The sequence below is a fragment of the Ailuropoda melanoleuca genome, chromosome 1 (assembly GCF_002007445.2).
Source record: "Ailuropoda melanoleuca isolate Jingjing chromosome 1, ASM200744v2, whole genome shotgun sequence".
Lineage (NCBI taxonomy): Eukaryota > Metazoa > Chordata > Mammalia > Carnivora > Ursidae > Ailuropoda > Ailuropoda melanoleuca.
In genome coordinates, this window is record NC_048218.1 from 39,494,889 (window position 1) to 39,514,832 (window position 19,944).

The 19,944-nt window shown below is 36.4% G+C and overlaps 1 protein-coding gene across 2 annotated transcripts in view; it reads left to right on the forward strand.

Annotated features, from left to right (window-relative positions):
• EPHA3 (EPH receptor A3) overlaps window positions 1-19,944 on the forward strand; it is a 353,983-nt gene that overhangs the window by 217,598 nt on the left and 116,441 nt on the right. For both annotated transcript variants that reach the window (XM_002928416.4, XM_034657068.1), the window contains exons 4-5: window positions 7,071-7,226; window positions 7,920-8,255. In XM_002928416.4, the coding sequence (XP_002928462.1) occupies window positions 7,071-7,226; window positions 7,920-8,255 (492 nt within the window). The remainder of the gene's footprint in view (window positions 1-7,070; window positions 7,227-7,919; window positions 8,256-19,944) is intronic.

Sequence of the window (19,944 nt, forward strand, 5' to 3'; positions counted from 1 at the left end):
CTTGGAGGAAAGTATGCTATGTGCTTTGGGAATAAGGCCAAGATTCTATCTTGAAGCTTTTTTATAATTATTATTCATTGTATACACAGTGCTCAAAATATTATTTCATACTTTTTCTTTGTTATTTTCCAAAGCTGATGGTTTGTTTTTTTATTTTTACCCACCTATTGACCTGTAGTATTTAGTTCCTGTTTTATTGTTACCTTTTCATAAATATGGACTCAGCAGATTCCCAAAATATTTTTAATTCATTCACTACAAATTGGCATTATTTTAGCTTCCTTCTATTATTTTATTCACATTTTTTAGTGTTTCTCAACAGCAAATTAACATTTCACAAGGGCTTTATCATTTTTGTTCCATTGTGGCTTATCTTGGGGTTCTTCAATAAGTTTTAGGGTTTGCTCGATAAGTGAGCTAGCATATTCTCACTAACTTGGCACTTAGAATAGGGGAACTAAAATCTAGATTAGCAAGGAAAAGATGAAACCTCCTAGAATTTCTAAGTAGGAAAAATAAGTAGATCGAAGTATCTTCACTTTCTTCACTGCTTTAAGGATTAAAACTCACCATGGAAATGATAAAATCACATAGGGCAACAAGACAAAGAAAGGAGGTTCTCTTCTGACTTGAAAGAAATATTCTTGAAAAAGAAATGACAGATTTTTGCTCTTTTCAGTGTTTTTCTGTATCAGAGTGGTATGTATTCAAAGGGCATGTTGATTTCATGATTGGATGGGTTGAAAATAAATTGACCACCAAACAACTAATTCCCTATTTCGTAGTTTCATCTTTACCAATAGCACAATAAAACCATATTTGATTTTATGTACATTTCAGATGGAGATACTTCTATCTACTTTTTTTTTCTACTTAGAAAATTCTAGGAATCCTACAAATTTTGTTACACAAAGTATTAACTTTTAAAGTGTCAACCTGAAGAGAAGAGTTTTTAGAGATAAGTTAATCAATGCCCTTCACTTGACAAATGAAAAAAATAGAAGTGTAGTGACTAAAATTGGGTTCAAGGTACTCATTCACTTCAGAAATGCATCTCATCAGCTGTTAGGTGCTGGACAATGTGCTAGACACTCAGCATACAAAATGAATAGGAAGTAACTCCTCTCTCTATATTGCTCAGGGCCTAACCTGGGAGCACATGGTAATTACCACAGATGGAACTTCAGACTTACTTATAGAAGCAGAAGTCACTATCCCAACGACCTCATTAAAATTTGAATACTCTTGGGGCGCCAGGGTGGCTCAGTCATAGCGTCTGCCTTCGGCTCAGGGCGTGATCCCGGCGTTATGGGATCGAGCCCCACATCAGGCTCCTCCGCTGGAAGCCTGCTTTCTTCCTCTCCCACTCCCCCTGCTTGTGTTCCCTCTCTCGCTGGCTGTCTCTCTCTGTCAAAAAAATAAATAAAATCTTTAAAAAAAAAAATTTGAATACTCTTAGTCAGTGACTTTGAGATAATACCTATTTAGCAGAAAAGACTAGAAGCTAACCTGCACTTCCTCCTTCCTAGTCCAGTGCTCTTCCTATAAGATGCTGAAAACAACTTGGTCTTGGGATAAAAAGAAGAGAAATTAAAGAATTTCTTGGTGAGGATAACATAAAAATGTTGTATTAAAAATTATCTTAGCGCTCACATTTTCAAGCAAAGAGATCCATTTCTAAAGTGACCATGCCATATGGATATGATGTTTTTAAAGCTAGGATTGTAGATTTTATCGCTGTAAGAACTGGACACAATAAAGTGTCTAGGTCATTTTGGAGATGTATACATATTTGTCTGAGGAAAATGAATAAACAAAATCCAAACATTGTACGGACAAGTCTCATTACTTAGTAAATCTGCTGATATCTAGCAGATTTTGAGGAAGTGATACCTCTGGCTTTTAATGGTTATTAATTTAGACTCATGGCTCACCTTACTTTGATTTATCAACACAAAATCAAAGATGAGAGCTCCTGCCACTCTTAACTACTTCAAAAATCTTCATTAAAGCAGGGGGATAAACCATTTCTGGGACCACAACCAGTAAGGTGGTAATTTCCCTCCACTCAAATGGTATGAAACTGTTTAGTTACTCTTTGGTTTTACTACCCTGGGATTGAATACTGTAAATAATTTTACCAGTGTTTGAGAAGAACACATATAGTAGGTTACCAGAAGAAATCTGTGAATCAGAATTCTGTCGTTTTGGCAGAGGTTTTGAATATGTGTGGATCCACCTTAGTTGAATATTCCATTAGTAGTTCGCCTGCCCCAGGGAAGGCCTTAACTATTTAGCAGATTTTTTTGTAATTTTAAAACTTAAAACTGGATAAATTTGAATTAGTATCCATTTTGTCTATTCTTTTTTCCTTGATATTCTGTAATAAATTGACTAAGATTTCTCTTGAGTAATGAAAGGATAGAAAACATTACTCTCTATTCCTTTAGCTGATTTTTTTTATGCTAAACCTTCTTAGTCTCTGAAATAATATTTGTATGAAAGAAATGTGCTGATTGTTTTATCACTAGATTTGCATTCAAGGAGAAAGGAGGTGCTTTCAAATTACAATCATTGCTTTTATTACTATAAGCAAGATACTAAAACACAGGTACTTATGCTCCTTAGAGGTAAAGTTTCAAATTCTTCCAGGAAGATTTTTTTGAAGATGAAGAAGGTATAGTAGATAGATAGGTGTTTAAGCACTAACTGATCGACTGCAAGGAAGAGAGATTATTTGTTGGTGGAAAAAATTCAAAAATAAGTACGCTATATAAAGATTTCTCCTTATGGGGCACCTGGGTGGCACAGCGGTTAAGCGTCTGCCTTCGGCTCAGGGCCTGATCCTGGCGTTATGGGATCAAGCTCCGCATCAGGCTCCTCCGCTACGAGCCTGCTTCTTCCTCTCCCACTCCCCCTGCTTGTGTTCCCTCCCTCGCTGGCTGTCTCTGTCTCTGTCGAATAAATAAATAGAGAGTGTTTCCTACCAGTATAATATTATTAATGAATATAAATTTTTCAGTCATATTCTCAAATTTGTTGGACAATTTCGGTAGAAGATTTAAAAATCCTGCTTGTAGCAAGAAAGGAAAAACTTACTTGAATGACTCCTACATATCCTGAATTTGACAGCTCTGGTCTTCCAATAAGAAATATACTTGCCCATCTCCACATAACAATATTAGACATCAAATAGATAGAAACTCCTAGAGAATGATGAGAAAACATTACCCTTTGTGAAATAGTTTCTTACTAGGAGTAGATGACAAAAGACTTGCATTTGTTTAATTAAATAAGTTTTAAATGACTATTCTTCAATGTCATAACAACAGCTTAGAATTAGTAGGAAAATAATTCATGGTTCTAGAGAATAATTTGCTTTCAATAGGTGATATATACAAAATTAACAGCAGAAAAATCGCTTTTTTGGATTATACCATTGAATTCTTTATTATCTGGGGGCATGCTACTTTTTCTGTTTGTGCTTCAATCGTCCATTCTGTAAAATGAGTAGATTAATATCTCCCCCAATGGTTTCAATGCAACTGCTGTGAGATTCAATTGAGATGGTAACTATGAAAGTTTTTCCAGAAAGAGTAAAGATGTCTACAAAATTTAGGGTGCTGTTATCAAATCTATTATTGTACTCTGTATACAGTTGTAATTTGATGAATATCAACAAATTGGAGAAGTAGGGCCATCAGTTAGCTACCAGGCACCGGAAGATGCAGAGTAGGGGCTGTCCCAACTGTGTGTCACCTGAAGTCCCGGAGCTCTGGGTCCTCAGACGTACAACACACAGACTGACCAGTGTGATTTTTTAGGATCTTTTTAGCTTGGTTAGCCTATAATTCTATTTAGTACTTCTCAAATTCATCTCTGCTTGCCTCACATCCTTTAGAAATACTTTCTGCTGTAGGAATGAGAAAGTTGCCCATGGTGACTTAAACAAATAGGGTGTTATTTTTCTGACATTATAAGAAATCTTGAGAGAGGTGCTAACTGAATCAGCAAGTGCAGGTTACACATCTAATTTTCCTGGTCTTTAACTTACACATCTAATTTTCCTGGTCTTTAACTTATTGTCACATTTAAACCATTATGTGGAGAATCAGTACTGGAATAATGTAGGTAGAGAGGCTTCCATTACATATAGACCATCTTCTTAGGAAAAAATAAAAGGTATTTCAAAGACTTTCATCAGATTTCTGTTTGTATCTTTTTGCCCATCTTTTGGCCATCACTTGGGCCATCCATAACTATTTGCCATTACGTCTGTATAAAGAAGTACTCGGCAGGCTGAGATTCTGAACAAAATCAAAATTCCACGAGCAAGCAGAAAGCAGGGTTAGGTGTTTAGTATGTGAACAATAGTACCATCATGTTCCTCTACTTAACAGTTTGTCTTTTCCTGTTGATATTTGTGTATTTAATTATGCTACTTACAGGCCAGCTTTTACTATATTTTCTGATCTTTCTCAAATGAGATTCCTTCTGTGTAGTTCCTTCCAACAGCGCAGTCAGAATGGAACGCTTTCTCCTTGTGGTCTGTGTTAAATGTCTGTTGCCTGCTTTCGATTGCAAGGGCCTTTTTAATTAAGATGGACAGTGTTAGGGACATTTGTATCTTCAAGGCTAACAGAAAGCCTGAACAAGAGTAAATGTTTGCCAAGGATTTATTAAACCGAATATATATGTGTCTACCTTTTACTATTATTATATCTAAGGTTATTGAATCATATTTAGAGAAAGTCAAGTTACAAGTTTGAGTCACATTCTTAACTTCTAGGTTTACTAACTCTAACTACTTTCGAGTTATTATTAGAAGTCCTGTGCTGTAGCTAAGTGATTATATGACTGTCTTGTCTTTTCCTTAAATATCCCAGAGTATAGCCATTTATAATATTAACAAAAAGCGATTGAGTGTTTAGTGAATGCCTTTATGCTAAATGTTGTAAAAGCCATAAAAATCTCAAATAAAAACATACAGATAAACTTACAAGCAACCAAAAAAACAAAGTACACCAAAACACTGCAACTCAATCTTTTAAAGACTCGGTTGGCATTACCCTCTTGCAAATTTAAAGGTGCTCGATGAACTAAATTGAAACCAGAAGTTAAGTGCATAGTTGGTTTATACTTTATATCATTTCCCCCGAGGCACTATGACATGAGATATAAGTAGTAGTTTCCAACCAGTGCTCAAGAACATTGTTCAAGAGTTTATAATCCTAATCCGTGGTTGGTTAGGGCAACAGAACTTATCTGAGTGGCTCTCAATATGGCACCAAAACTTGTTTGATTTAGATAATCCTAGTGCAGCCATTCTTGGTAGACACTAGAAAACAGCAAGACTAGGTTAACAATTGTTATCATCTTTAGTTATTGTAATTGTGGGTCTTGACAGTAGATTTCCCTTGGTAGTGTATATCTCAAGAAACATTCGGTAGGAAGACCCACTGTTATGGATATAATGTGTTACATTTCAAAATGCATTTAATGATTATAAAAGTTAAGATTTGTCCACACAGGCTTTACTTGCATGCAAATAACCTGTTATTCACAGTATGAAGTTGATATAGGAAAATTCTGGGATTCAGTGATAAAGATAACCTATAGGGTATATTCTATATGCAAGTGCTTTATGCCGTCAAATCTCAACGTAGCATTGACATTGAGTCCAAAGATAATCTGGAGGAAACTTAAAAAATCTGGACCCTGAATTTAATCCTCAAAATAATGTCAAGAGACTTCTTGGTAGGATTTTCACCTGGATTTCATTTCCCAATGTAATTCTGGTGTTAGATCAATGAAACATTACAGCATTTGAATTTTACATCAGATTAAACAAAAATAATATAGTAGAAGCATATTTCTGTAAAAGCAATAAATATATAAAGAATGCTAAATGGACAGCTGAAATCAATATTTCATGACCAGTTCATTGGGATTAAAGAAATGTCATTCAGAGAGGTGCAGAAAAAAAGATGAATGCACACTTTCTTAAAAAGCTTTAATCTAGGCACATCTGGGTGGCTCAGTCAGTTAAGTGGCTGACTCTTGACTTTAGCTCAGGTCATGATCTTGGTGGCTCTCTCTCAAATAAATAAAATCATAAAAAAAGATTTATTTAGTTGAGAGAAAGAGAACATGAGCGGGAGGAGGGGCAAAGGGAGAGGGGCAGAGGGAAAAGAGGGCTCCCCACTGAGCAGCGAGCCCTTCCTGGCTCCATTCCAGGACCCTGGGATCATGACCTGAACTGAAGGCAGACGCTTAACCAACTGAGCCACCCAGGTACCCCTAAAATAAATAAATCTTTTAAAAAAGGCTTTAATCTAGTTACAATTCACAAGTACATCAGTTTAAATAGAAATTATACCTCCCATGTGTTTGAGATATAGAGAAGAACTATACTGAAATAGAAAGTATACCTCACTATGTTTTTGAGACACAGGCAAGGAAATACATGAAAATCTTCAGTGTAAGCCATTGCTGTAGAGGTTAAGGAATAACACTGTCAAGGCAGGGGGAAAAAAAAAAGCTCCTGGGAACCATGCATCAAGAATCTTAAAATAACGAACCCAAGATTTCTTGTTTCAGTTGCTTACTATTTGTGGAGATGGAGTTGTACACACAGAAACCAATAAAATCCGAGGGAGTGTGTAATGCAGCGCTAACTGTAGTACAGAGAGTGTACACATTGCATCATGTTTTAAAAGGGAATGGCTACATGATGACATGGCTTTGCTATATTTTCTCCACAAATACTTCAATGCCAAGTAAAGCTGTGAAAACATAAGCTGGAAATTTCATCACACTCTGGTGCCAAAATAATCTAAATCTTCGGGGGTTTCTTCCCCCTTAACATTTGGTGCAAATGTTCAAATGTATATGTGGAGAAACTACACTGGGCCACATTATTTGCTTCTGTAAGTTCCGGGAGGGAAAAAACATGGATTTTTATTCCTAATGAGTGCATACCCTAACATCCTGAAATCTGTTTTGCATATTTTCAAAAATACATTTTCCAAAATTATCGCAGCATTTTAAAAGAGCCGTTTTGTTTGTAGCTTGCCGACCAGGTTTCTACAAGGCTTCGGATGGTAATATGAAATGCGCCAAGTGCCCACCCCACAGTTCTACTCACGAAGATGGTTCAGTGAACTGCAGGTGTGAGAATAATTACTTCCGAGCAGACAAAGACCCTCCATCCATGGCTTGTACCCGTGAGTAGTTTTGCTGCAACCCATGCCTCCATGTTTGTTTTATTTTGTTTTCTCTTCTTGTTATTGTGCTTCTTTATTCTTTTTTTAAAAGCATTTGGCCCATTTCCTTCCGTTATCCATGTGCAAATTGAAAGCTTTCTCTGCTTCACTCTCCATGCTTGGCTCACCACAAACGCAACATTTATCACGCAAAACAAATTAGTTTTTAAAGCCCTTCCTGCAACAGGACCCCCAGGAAGAAGGAGAATTTTCTTTATCTTGGTTTAGATCTTGTATTATGTTTGACAGACTAGGGGAGGTTATAGTCATGGGATTTGTGTTTTTACATTTCTATTCCCTCTTGTTATGTGTTGGTCATAGGTCATAGGGAAAAAGGACTAAGATTTATAAAACTAATAGTAAAGTTTTCATAACTATTCACAAGGGCATTGAATTTAGTAGTAAATTCCCTTGTTGGACTATGAGAATGTATCTTCAACCTTGAGTCAAAACTCCCCCGTTCATGCTTTAGGGAGGACAGTGCTCTTGAATCCATGTGTCTATAATCTCATGGATCCTCGAAGGACGAATTAAAAGTATATAATAGAGACAAGATGGTTATTTACCTCTTTCAGTTCCATTGTAAATTATCTATTTCCCTTGTAGTAGAAAACAGAAGTGAGGCTCATTAATCTTTGTTGAACTACTTTGCAGGACCTCCATCTGCACCAAGAAATGTTATCTCTAATATAAACGAGACCTCGGTCATCCTGGACTGGAGTTGGCCCCTAGACACAGGAGGCCGGAAAGATGTTACCTTCAACATCATATGTAAAAAATGTGGGTGGAATATAAAACAGTGTGAGCCATGCAGCCCCAATGTCCGCTTCCTCCCTCGACAGTTTGGACTCACCAACACTACAGTGACAGTGACAGACCTCCTGGCACATACTAACTACACCTTTGAGATTGATGCCATTAACGGGGTGTCAGAGCTGAGCTCGCCACCAAGACAGTTCGCTGCAGTCAGCATCACAACCAACCAGGCTGGTGAGTACGTGCTGGATGTTTCCTACTCCTGTCATCTCAGAGCCAAGTAATGGTTTTGACAGAGGGAGTGGAAAAAAAGTTGGGAAAAAATTTTTTTAGAAAGAGCCCCAGAATTTTCTGTCACATTTAGACAGTTATGTTACATTGAATAACTCAATTTTAATTCTTAAAGTTGGAATAAATCATATTTATTAGATAATTTTGAACTAGTTTAATCTATTGTTTTTCAGTTTGGAAACTTTTTAATAATTGGGACACTGGAGATGGTCCTTATGGGGCTCCTTGACACATTTTGATATTTCAAAGAATTTAACAGAAATTGAACCTTAGCTTGCAAAAGGTTATGCAGGATACTTAAAACTAGAAATATCTTTACTTTAGTTATAATGATATCATATTTTTTATATCATTATTGAGTTATTTTATGCTCCTCAGCAGCTCTGGGTATTATTCACTGAGATCATTCTCTAGTTAATTAAATATAAGAAAATAAATCTGTTTTATCTGACAGATATAATTTGTACATAAAAATTCAAAATACGTAACTTGTGGAGAAGCATAGTGAAAAGAGGTCTTGTTGGAGAACAGTTGAAATCACTGATCTGAAAATTTTGCAAATATAAATTACTTTTATATTTTCCATTGACAATCTTTTTCCAATTAAAACAAAATACTACACTGGCAAGTCGTAAGCCAAGGCCCTTTAATATGGAATGGAAAAATTAAACAACGGGCAAACTTCTCACCTTTCTTTAGCTTTATGTCCACAACATTTCTGTTCTCTTTACTATTAGTAAATCTTGCTCTCTCAATCACCCCTTAAATCTTTCCATGTAATTCTTATGAATTCTTGACTATAGCTTTGGTGTTTTTGTTTTGTTTTTTAAACACTGTGTAGTCCAACATTATTTATGGGATTTTAGTTATGATTCTCTCAAACATATGGGAGGGTTATACTTGACAAAGTATGCACATGTGACACCAGTGATACCCCTTTGAGATAAGGCAATCACAGTGTTTCCATTATTTATAACTGTGATGAATGAGAAATAAACAGTTTTCTTTTGTAGTCAACAAAGCCTGTGCAAAGTTAAGCTGATATTCATTGTATAGAGTTGTTGCTCTAAGATGCCATAATTAGGGATACTACATTCCAAGCAGCTCAAGGCAAAAATATCATTGCATCATTTATATACAAATAAATAGTGGAGCCAAAAGAGGGGAGATGAGGAAGAGACAGAATGTGCCCTGAGATCGCTTCAACTAAAACTAGAGCTTCTCGGCTCTGCTCCCAGGTGGGTTCGCCCTGGAGCTGGAAGGCAGGATGGAGAGTCAGCTTTGCCTCTTACCTGCATTTGACTTAAATTTGGAAGTCCTCTGCTGTCTCCTGGCATTCGCCCTTTGCTCTGAGGATAGCAGAAGGGATACTGGATGGCATAGGGGAAGGGAAAGACAGCAGACTAAATTCTCTCTTTAGCTGGGAAAGGTCTTAGAATAGCAGCCAAAAAGCTAGCCAAAAGACACCACTTTGGTTTCACTTGGCTGTCTCAGGAACATCAGTTAAACCACCAAAGTTGCACAGTTAAGAGATGTCACCCATGGCTAATATTCAGTAAATAGGCATCAGTATGACTCTGCTGGTTTTTAAATTTGTGTACTATTTCTCTACTAGTTCAAAGTAGTTCTAACTACTTCCGCAGGTGAGTGAACGCAAACACCTCTGTATGGGTTCACTTCTCAGGTACCCTGGGTAGTCTGCTAGAGCCAGTGTCTCAGCTCCACCTATCCTCTCCCTTAATTTGGCAACCAAAGGATAAATGCTGGCATAAAGGGGGTCTTCACAGCCTTGCACTGGAACTCCTCCTTCTTGAGGGGTCCTTGTCCCTGCTATGTCATGGATAGGTATTTTGAATATTACCCCCAGCAGAGTCCATTTGCAAATGTCTCCCTTTCTGATTACACATCCCTCTTTTGTTCCTACTTTGCTTCTTCTCTCCTATATTGATGGAACTCTTACACTTTTACATTCTCTTATGGTGACAAATAAACTTTATTTGTAGAAAAGACATGACTTTTAAATGAAGTGTGCTGAATCATTATTTTAATCTTGCTTACTGAATCTGTATTTTTCCTCCTGGAAGCTAGATCCCACACCAAACAACATATGTTTTTGCTTTGTGTCAGTAAATGGCATTTAAACTTTGTAACTAATAGTATTTAAAAATTTGTAACTTACGTTTGCTTAACTGTATTCCATGAGAGTAAAAGATGAGTAATGCTGTTGCTATATATTGCATGATTATAGCTTCTCATATTCAGTGAACACAGGGATTTTAAGAAATTATAATTATGTGGCAAATGGCTTTCTCAAATCCTATATTTCATGCTGATTTACTACCTGGTTTAAAATAGGAGCATCAATCTGTGTTATAATTATCTCCTAAGTCAAACAGAAACGTATAAAAACAAGCAAGACCTCCTTATTTCCTATCTTATCATTGGCCTCTGGCTTTCTGACAAAGCATTTATCAGGAAACTAATAGTTCCAGATATATACAGTGAATGAATCTAGGTAAGGGCAACCAAGAGCAGGCCAAGACATTAAAAAATAAATGGGGTTGATGCTTTGGCCCTCCCAGTTACAAATCACAGGGTAAGACAGATTCAGCAGGGATGATATCAGTTACTCTCTCTAACCCAACTATCATATTTTTTTTAAATTACAAATTTGTCTACACTATGCACCACTAGGCATTTTATATATTTATTTCTGAGTGTCTGTATCATTTTGTGTGCCTGGGGTGGTAGAGGTCTTTGTTCCATCTTCAAACCCCACAATAAGATATATAAGCAAGATTGGGAGCAATGCCATTTCTCCAGGGAGTGTTTCTTTGTTTTGCTTTATTTTTGTTCTTGTGAAGGTTAATGGACTGGTAGCCTTGAAAAATGAGCTCCCTACCACTAGAAAGATACGGCTGTGACAGATATGATGCCGTGGTGTTTAAATTCCTCCTAGTCTCTCTATCTTTGACAGGGATATAAAGGGGGAACGTGAATGTGTCCCGTTTAATTTAGTTTGTGAGATTGAGTTTGTTGATTTTTCTCTTGATTACATTGTGAAAGCCCTGTGATGACCACGTGATAAGGCACCTTCTAAATTGTAGAGGATTATATTGTAAATTTGGATGTTTGTTCAATACTTTCACAAAGTATGCCAGTGAGATCAAAAACATGGTCTTTACGTAAAGATTGTATCTATCTGTGAATCTATCAAACATGTTCAGAAAGAATGGCAGATTGCAAAACAAAAATCCGTAAAATTATAACTTTGTGTAGATTGTGTCTTCTTGTTTTCTTCCCTGAATGTTTTTTTTTTTTTTTTTCAGTTCTGGAAATAATCATTCCACTAGTGGACTATCTGTCTTATTCTCAAACTCCACCCTAGCTTCTGCCCACTGTTCAGTGCCCTATAGCATGTAATGATCTCAGACTAAAATAGGGAGCACTAATAGAGACTCTAGGGGTTCAGTCGTGAGGTTCACCCCACCCCCATTTTACAGCTGGAGAAGCTGAAATCCCAGGGGCTTTTCCAACGTTTTGTCAAGACTTTCATTTATGTCTCCCATCTCCAATTCCATTTCCAACTTCTATCTTCACAGTCTTTCTGTCATCCTGTGATTCATGCCATGTGGCTACAAAAGCAAATGTTTAGCCATGGAGAAAGAGAGGGGCTTTGCTGGAACACTTACTCTAACTTATGCCATCCCTAGTAAACTTGGTCCTTGTTTCTCAGTCATCTGTCAAAGGGTTTCTTAGGGGCCTTCTGCACTACATCTCCCTTATCATCTCTACTATTCCGCAAACCTAATCTCATCCTTCCTGTCCTCATTCTCTGCAGATGATTTTCCCTCTGTGGTATGTGATTCATAATAAGAAGTAATACACTTAGTCTTGGTCCCAGTTCAGGGCACAATGCTCTTAAAAACCCTGGAATTTCCTAAGTGATAAGAGTAATAAAGGTGTATTTTGTTATTCATAATAACCCCCTTCAACCAGGCCTGCATTTATGTTAATGAATTGGCTTTTGGAAAACCCCTAAGGCTTGGGTCTGGTTGCCAGAGGAACCTAACCCTGTGATTAGAAGGTTGAAACTTTCAGTTCCCCTACTCCCCACCCCCAACTCCAGGAGCAGGGAGAGGGGCTGGAGAGAGAGTTCAATCGCCAGGGGCCAAAATATAATCAATCTTGCCTACATAAAGAAGCCTCCTTAAAAGTCCAAAAGATGGGATTCAGAAAGCTTCTGGGTTGGTGAAGACATACAGGGGCTAGTAGGACACATGCCAGGAGAGAGGGTGGAAGCTCTGGGCCTCTTTCTCTATACCTTGCCCTACACATCTCACCCCTCTGGCTGTTCCTGAGCTGTATCTTTTTACAAGAAGCTGGTAGTCTAGTCAGAAAAATGTTTCCTGCATTCTATGAGCTACTGTAGCAAATTAATTGGACCCAGGGAGGAAGTGGTGGGAATCTCTGATTTATAGGTGGTGAGACAGAATCACAGATAACAACCTGGATTTGAGATTAGCAGCTGAAAGGAGGGCAGGGGGACTGAGCCCTTAACCTGTGGGATCCAAAGCTAATTCCAGGTAGATAATATCAGAAGTGAATTCAGTTGTACGATACCCAGCTCATGGGTCAGAATTGCTTGGCGTGGGGAAGTCCTCACACATTGTGTAACCAGAAGGAAAGTGTTTTGTGAGTTGAGTGTTGAAATTAGAGGAGACACAGCAGAGTGTGTTTTTCCTCTTAGACTGTCCTCACTTATCAAGACCATAAAGGTTAAGAAGAAAAAGAAAATGCTTCTCACCCCCACACCTGGCTTAAGTCCGATTTCCACCCTTTGTACCTGCTAACTCTTACTGATTCCAGAGTCTTTACAGAATGTGCTCTCGAACAAATCTCCTTCCCTTCCAGCATCTTCAGCATGCACTCTTCTGGCTTTTTTTTTGCCTTTTGTGCAATTGTATAGGTTTTCCTTCATCTTAGAGAGTTACAAAGAATGAAATAACAGAAGCAGCAATAACAACATGCACATAAGAGTGTGAATCTTCAAGATTCCTATCCTATTTTTCACCTAATTTTCGGTCTAAGATTTTTTTTTTTTTTTTTTTGGTAGAGTAAGCCTTACTTCTTTCGTTCTCTCATTAATAGTAAGGTTTGATTTTTGCCCTCACACGATAGCAAGTCCCCTCCTGGAAACCAGTCATAAATTTCCTATTTGTATCTCTATGTTAAATTGTTTGGAGGAATATAAAGTTCATGAGGCTGTGGGCCATCTCTGATGTTCACATTTGTATTTCTCAGACTTAGAACAATGCCTTCCAGCACCTTGTAATCACTCAAATATTGAATGAATGAATGAATGAATGAATGTTTAATGGAAATTTTCATCATTCAAAATTAAGTATATTCTCCCTCAATCAACTTTCTTTCCTTATTTTTTTTTCCCCCTCTGCCACGATGACCATCATTTCCCCAGTTCACTAGATTCTAAACTAACACTTGGAAGCATCTTTGGTTCATCTTCTACATTTAAGAAGTTGTCACATGCTACTGATTTTTCCTTTCAACTGTTTTGGATATTTCATACTTTTTTTGCTATACTTACTATCAATTTCTAAAATTCCTGGTTATAGCGTTTATAAATAAACGATGTGATGAATTATAATAGTACTTTTTTAATGAGGTTGAGATTCCAAGATAAAAAAGTAGAAACTAATATGTATTCATTTAAATAAAAATATTTTACTGCTTAGAAACTTCTTTCCACTGAGATATGTGCAAAAGTGTTAAGAGGTCAACAAATATGTTTGAACGCCTCTTTTCCCTGCACTCCATACATGCTCAAGCTATGCAGGAATTTGCAATGTAAGTATAGAATTAATTACAATATATATGAGGGGGCACCTGGGTGGCTCAGTCAGTTAAGCGTCTGCCCTTGGCTCAGGTCCTGGAATCGAATCCCACATCTGGCTCCCTGCTCAGTGGGGAGCCTGCTTCTCCCTCTGCCCCACCCCCTGCTCATGTTTGTTCTGGCTTGCATGCACACGTGCTCTTTCTCTCTGAAATAAATAAATAAGTAAATACAATCTTTTTAAAAACCCCAATATATATGAAACAAACAAATTTACATAAGACACTATGTAATTAAATTAGTTAAAAATTTTAGGGAAACCTTTGAAGAAGAGTTAAATGTACTTTGAAAAATATAAATAAATCAGACAGATATAAAGAAAAAGAAATATGCCATATCATGGTATTGGCGTTGAGGCTAGGCTGAAAGGAGGAAATTGATCTTGTTTAAGGGGTAACAAGAAATCAGGTTGAATAGTCAAGGAAGACCAAGCAACCTGAATGTTACATAATGCGATGTTGGATAGAGATAAGCACTTTGAGTGGAAGAGTAACTTCATTCAATTTGTGTTTTAAGAAGTATTATTGAAAAGAGCAGGGAATAAAGTTAATAAATAAAATTCTTAACATTTGAATGACTTAATTGTAATCAAAGAATGAAATAAATAACATCACTGGATTTATATGAGTATTAACATTATCTGTAATTATTATTTTCAAATCTAACCTGGCATTTTTAAAACTTTTGAGCCAGAAACTCAACCCTTAAAAAATAGTTTTAGGGATTTTGGCTTTTTTCTGCTTGGATTCCTGACTGCCAGATTGTTGACACTGAAGTACCTTCAGTCCTAGAATTATTGGACTAACTAACCTTAGCTTGACACTTAGTAAATGGCATCATGTTTCTCTCAATTTGTGTTAGTTGAAAGAGATGTCCCACCATTATCTGGGTCTTAGTATTGCTCTAGTATTTCCTTTTTCAGCATCTCCCTACTTTTGATCACATTTTGCTCCAGGCATACACATTTTTAAGATTTTTCTCTAGTTCCACTTAAATTTATTTTTTCTCTATGAACATTATCCTGACCCCCATTCTTACCTAGAGCGACCAGAACCTTCCCTCCTCTTTCAATTTATACTTCTAGAACTCTGCATGTATGCGTACAATTTCTCTCATAAGACATGACTTGTTCACCTATGTTAAAATACTGCAATTTTACAAAGTAGTACTGTGGTACACCTTTTGTGCTCATACCTCCACCCAGATGCCTTGGAAGTTCACATTTTATCCCAATTGCTTTATCATTCTCTCCCCGTTCTCCTTCTCTACATAGATATTATTTATTTCTGAACCTCTTGAGAGTAATTGCACATGATGTGCCCCCTTTTCTGCTAGCTACTTCAGTGTCAGTTTCCTAAAAACACTGCGATTTCTTACACAACCTCGGCACATTTATCAAAATCAGGACATTCATATTGTTCCCTGCTATTATCTCAGATAATAATAATAATAATAATAATAATAATAATAACTTTTGTCAATTGCTCCACAAATTTGTTGTAGCAAAAACAAATTGATATTCTGTTTAAGTTTCTATGTATAAAAATAGCTCCTATTTATAATAATGAATAAATTAACGTTTTTCTGTGAATTAAGTCTGATAAAAAAATACAAAAGGAAGGGAAACCAACACTTATTTGTAGGACTTTCTAGGTGCTTGATATTAGTCTGGGAATTTCATAGTTGCCACACCACTTGAAAATGACAATTAAATAATATTATTGAAAAGAAAAAGAATTCGACTTCATTTTATTTAGATGCCCTATGGAAGGACCACTAATTTATGCAAAGAAGGATAACATCTTAGAAACTATCCAATATAATGAAAAGATGCCCATCCTCAGCTTTAGACAGAATGGCTTCTACCATCCACTTAATGTGATGATCAAAGACAAATCCCTTCTTTTCTTCTGGTCAAAAATCACTATCACATGAAGGGATTGGACTAGAAATCCAATTATAATTTTTCTTTTTTATAATTTAACTTTTGTAATGCTGGGACTACAATTCAGAGCTTCACTACTTGGATATTATTAATCATTAAGTGTACCTTTAAGCGTACCTATCAACTTATGTCCAATAAAGGATTTTGGAAGCCTTCTGGCTAATGGTGTGTGGCCTGCTATCTCACAGAATGAAGTAACAGTGTCCATTAGTAAAAAAGAAATAGATATCTTTAATACATCTTGAATAAGCAATACATCCTTTTAAAAATGAATCCTAGAACTACCCTTTGGCTAAGTTTAGAATCTACTCTAATTTTTTTACTTGATAAAAAATATTTCTAAATCTTCTATATTTCTGATTTTGAAATACATTTCAGATATTTCTAATCTTCTATATTTCTGATTTTGAAATACATTTACACTATCTTGCTGTTCTAGTGGAATTTGGAAACAGCATATATGGATGTGATATTGGAACATCTTATGTCAAAGATAGCTGGTCAGTCTTCAGCATTTCTGACGAGGCAAACATTTCAGTATAAAGGTAGAAAAGGCACAAAGCTGCATCTGCTATTAAAATATGAACACTTATTGGTGTAGTCTCTATAGAAATGTATGCTGTCATGTAATTATGTACCCTGGAAGTAAAGTAAATACCAGAAGAATTTACATTAATTCTTTCAGAACAGGGAGTAAGGTGTTTGCAACATCAGTGAAGTGAAGTAGAATGATAAAACGTAATGAAAATCAACCACAAAATAGTGGGGTAAGATTCCAGTAATGCACTATGATGAATCCTCCCCTCCTTATTTCACTTGTATGATTAATAAACCCGAAAATGGAAATCTCAGCCTTTTATTTCTCGCAAGGAGCAAGTGAGGTCCGAGTCAGGCGCAGAGATTATGACTGGATACATTCATTATAATTTTCCTGGTGCATTTCGCTTGCGTGGTAATTTAGCTTCTTTCTGATTTGAAATTGAGGCAGATACCTGCGCATCTGGGAATATCACTCTGCAGTGATATATGCTCCTGTGCCTGAAGCATTGCGCATCGTTTAACACGTTAACGATGCCTTTCAGCCGTCACGTCCTGGGACGGAGGCAGATTACAGATCTGCAGCAGGAGCTAAAAGCTGAACAAAAGTAGAACCATAGACTGTCCTCACAGTTATTCAGAACTTTTTGCTTTTCTTTCTTGCTGGCTTCTCCTGAAGAGTGTTCAAGAGAACAGGGATATCAACAAGCAGCTGGAGGAGGAAATACGGTGTTAACTAAAGCATATAAATTCTAAGAAAGAAATAGCCATTTGACGCTAACTTCGTGCCGTCGTCACTGCATCTTTCCAAGAGCAAAACATGCTTCTTTGACAGAAATCTTTTTTATTCTCATTTCCCCCAAGCAGAATATTTTTAGTCTCAGAACACAGAAAATACAATGATTTAACTTTTAAATGTGCTCTACCCTTTAAGGGTTAAATTAAACATGAAAGGTCCTTAGGGAATAATTGCAATGTGTGCAAATCATTGAGAAATTAAATAGATGCACATATCTAAAAGGAAAAGAGGCTTTGTTCTCAGAAGCAAACGTTTTACTACCACTGGCCAGATTCTTTCATAACAAACTTTTTTTTCATTGTAAACATTTAATTATATTTCAGTAGCTCCAAAAATATTATCTCAGGGTCAATAACTATGATGTGGCCCCAAATTCCGACTTTTATAATCCTATAAGCACCACTGTCCAAACTGAAGAAAAAGGCATCCCTTGCTGAAGGGACTTTACTGCCATCTGACATGAAGGTGTTGGGATAAGGACTATGAAGTTTGACATCCCCACAATGCCAGAGCTTTGAAATTCTATAACATTGCCACCGGGCTAAGGAATGCCAAGGCCAAAACGTGAGAAGCTCACATTTTCTACCCTGTTTCATCAGTAATTGCTGATCTAAATCCTCTTAATATGATTAACACTGCACTATAGTCTATTACATAATTATCTCATTTATATATAACTGTCATTTTGTATAACTGTAAGTGGTTAAATGTCTTGTTCATGATTACACGATTCCAGAGTTCCTGCTCTTAACTGTTAGTATATTTTTTTTTCGATGGCTTTGCACAAGATACAAGTAATACTGAAAAAAGAAATGTATAAAAACAGTTATCATATTATTGTAAAATTTTGACTGCATGCATACAGATCATATGATATTTTTTCTTTTGAAATCAAAATTTCACTTGATTTGAGCAATGCTGATAAGAACTAGAAACCTGAGTTGCCCTATTTGAAAGTTATTTAACCAAATCTTTCTTGTTAATACCATATAAAACCCCTAAACTTTTAAAGTAGTTTTGAATGATCGATCATGATTTCTATTAGTCAATGCTAATTTAAGACTATTTATCTTGGGGGCACCTGGGTGACTCAGTCGGTTAATTGTTCCACTCTTGGTTTCAGCCCAGGTCATGATCTCATGAGTCCTGAGATCAAGGACTCTTGATCTAAGGTCAAGGACATTGAGCTCTGTGCTCAGCAGGGAGTCTGCATGAAGATTCTTTCCCTCTGCCCCTCCCCCACTTGTTCTCATTCTTTCTCTTTCTCTCTCTAAAAAAATAAATATTTAAAAATAAAGAAATGAATAAATAACATTTATCTTGAAAATTTGTAATGATCCAGAAATAACCTCTTACTAGTTTTTATTTTCATCTCATTAGGAAAAAATAATTATAAAAAATCAAAAGAAAGAAAATGTGTGTTCACAACTTTGTCCAAGAACTAGCTTTGAAGGACAGGCTATATGTCAGGGTAGGAAGAGCTCTGGAATGAGTGTTGAAATGTCCTTTGTGCTCCCAGTCTTTGGCTTGAGCCTCTGAGTAGGCTCAAGGAACTAAATAAATATTCTAACTATATATTCTAACTAACTATATATTCTAAGGAACTAAATTAATAAAACTGTACCATGTACTCATGGAAAAAAAATCCAGTGTTTACTTACAATTGAAACAAATATGATTAGAACAAAACAATATTTGAAAGGTAAAGTGGTGTAGGACAGTGTCAAAGTCCAGTTGTAAATTTGGTGTTGCCACTTGATCGTGAAGTGACTTATTTTTTAAAAATTTTTTGAGGAATTTATTCCCAATTTTATTTTAAAAATGAATTGAGGGGCGCCTGAGTGGCACAGCGGTTAAGTGTCTGCCTTCGGCTCGGGGCGTGATCCTGGCGTTCTGGGATCGAGCCCCACATCAGGCTCCTCCTCTGGGAGCCTGCTTCTTCCTCTCCCACTCCCCATGCTTGTGTTCCCTCTCTCGCTGGCTGTCTCTATCTCTGTCGAATAAATAAATAAAATCTTAAAAAAAAAAAAAAAGAATTGAGGCAGTTCTTGGACTAAACTGGAGTCCTTGCATCCTTTCTGAAATAGATACAATACTACACACAGATTGCTGTGAGGAGTAAATAAATGAGAGACAGTATATGTAACTGAGAAAGAGCTTAAATAAGTCATTGTGCCCTGTTTCCAGTATAATCATACTGGTCTTGCTTTGTCTAGATGAAAATAAAATATGAAAAAATATATATGAATAAATATTAAAATATGAGGTCAAGCTCTGAAATACTCGATGTGATTGGCTTAGGCCCCAAATCTTTCAAAATTATAATTCATATGTGTAATATGTAACAACTCTCAATATAAGTAGCCATTCTTGCTCCTTTCATCACACACACACTCATACACACACATACAAACACATCTATATATATATATATATA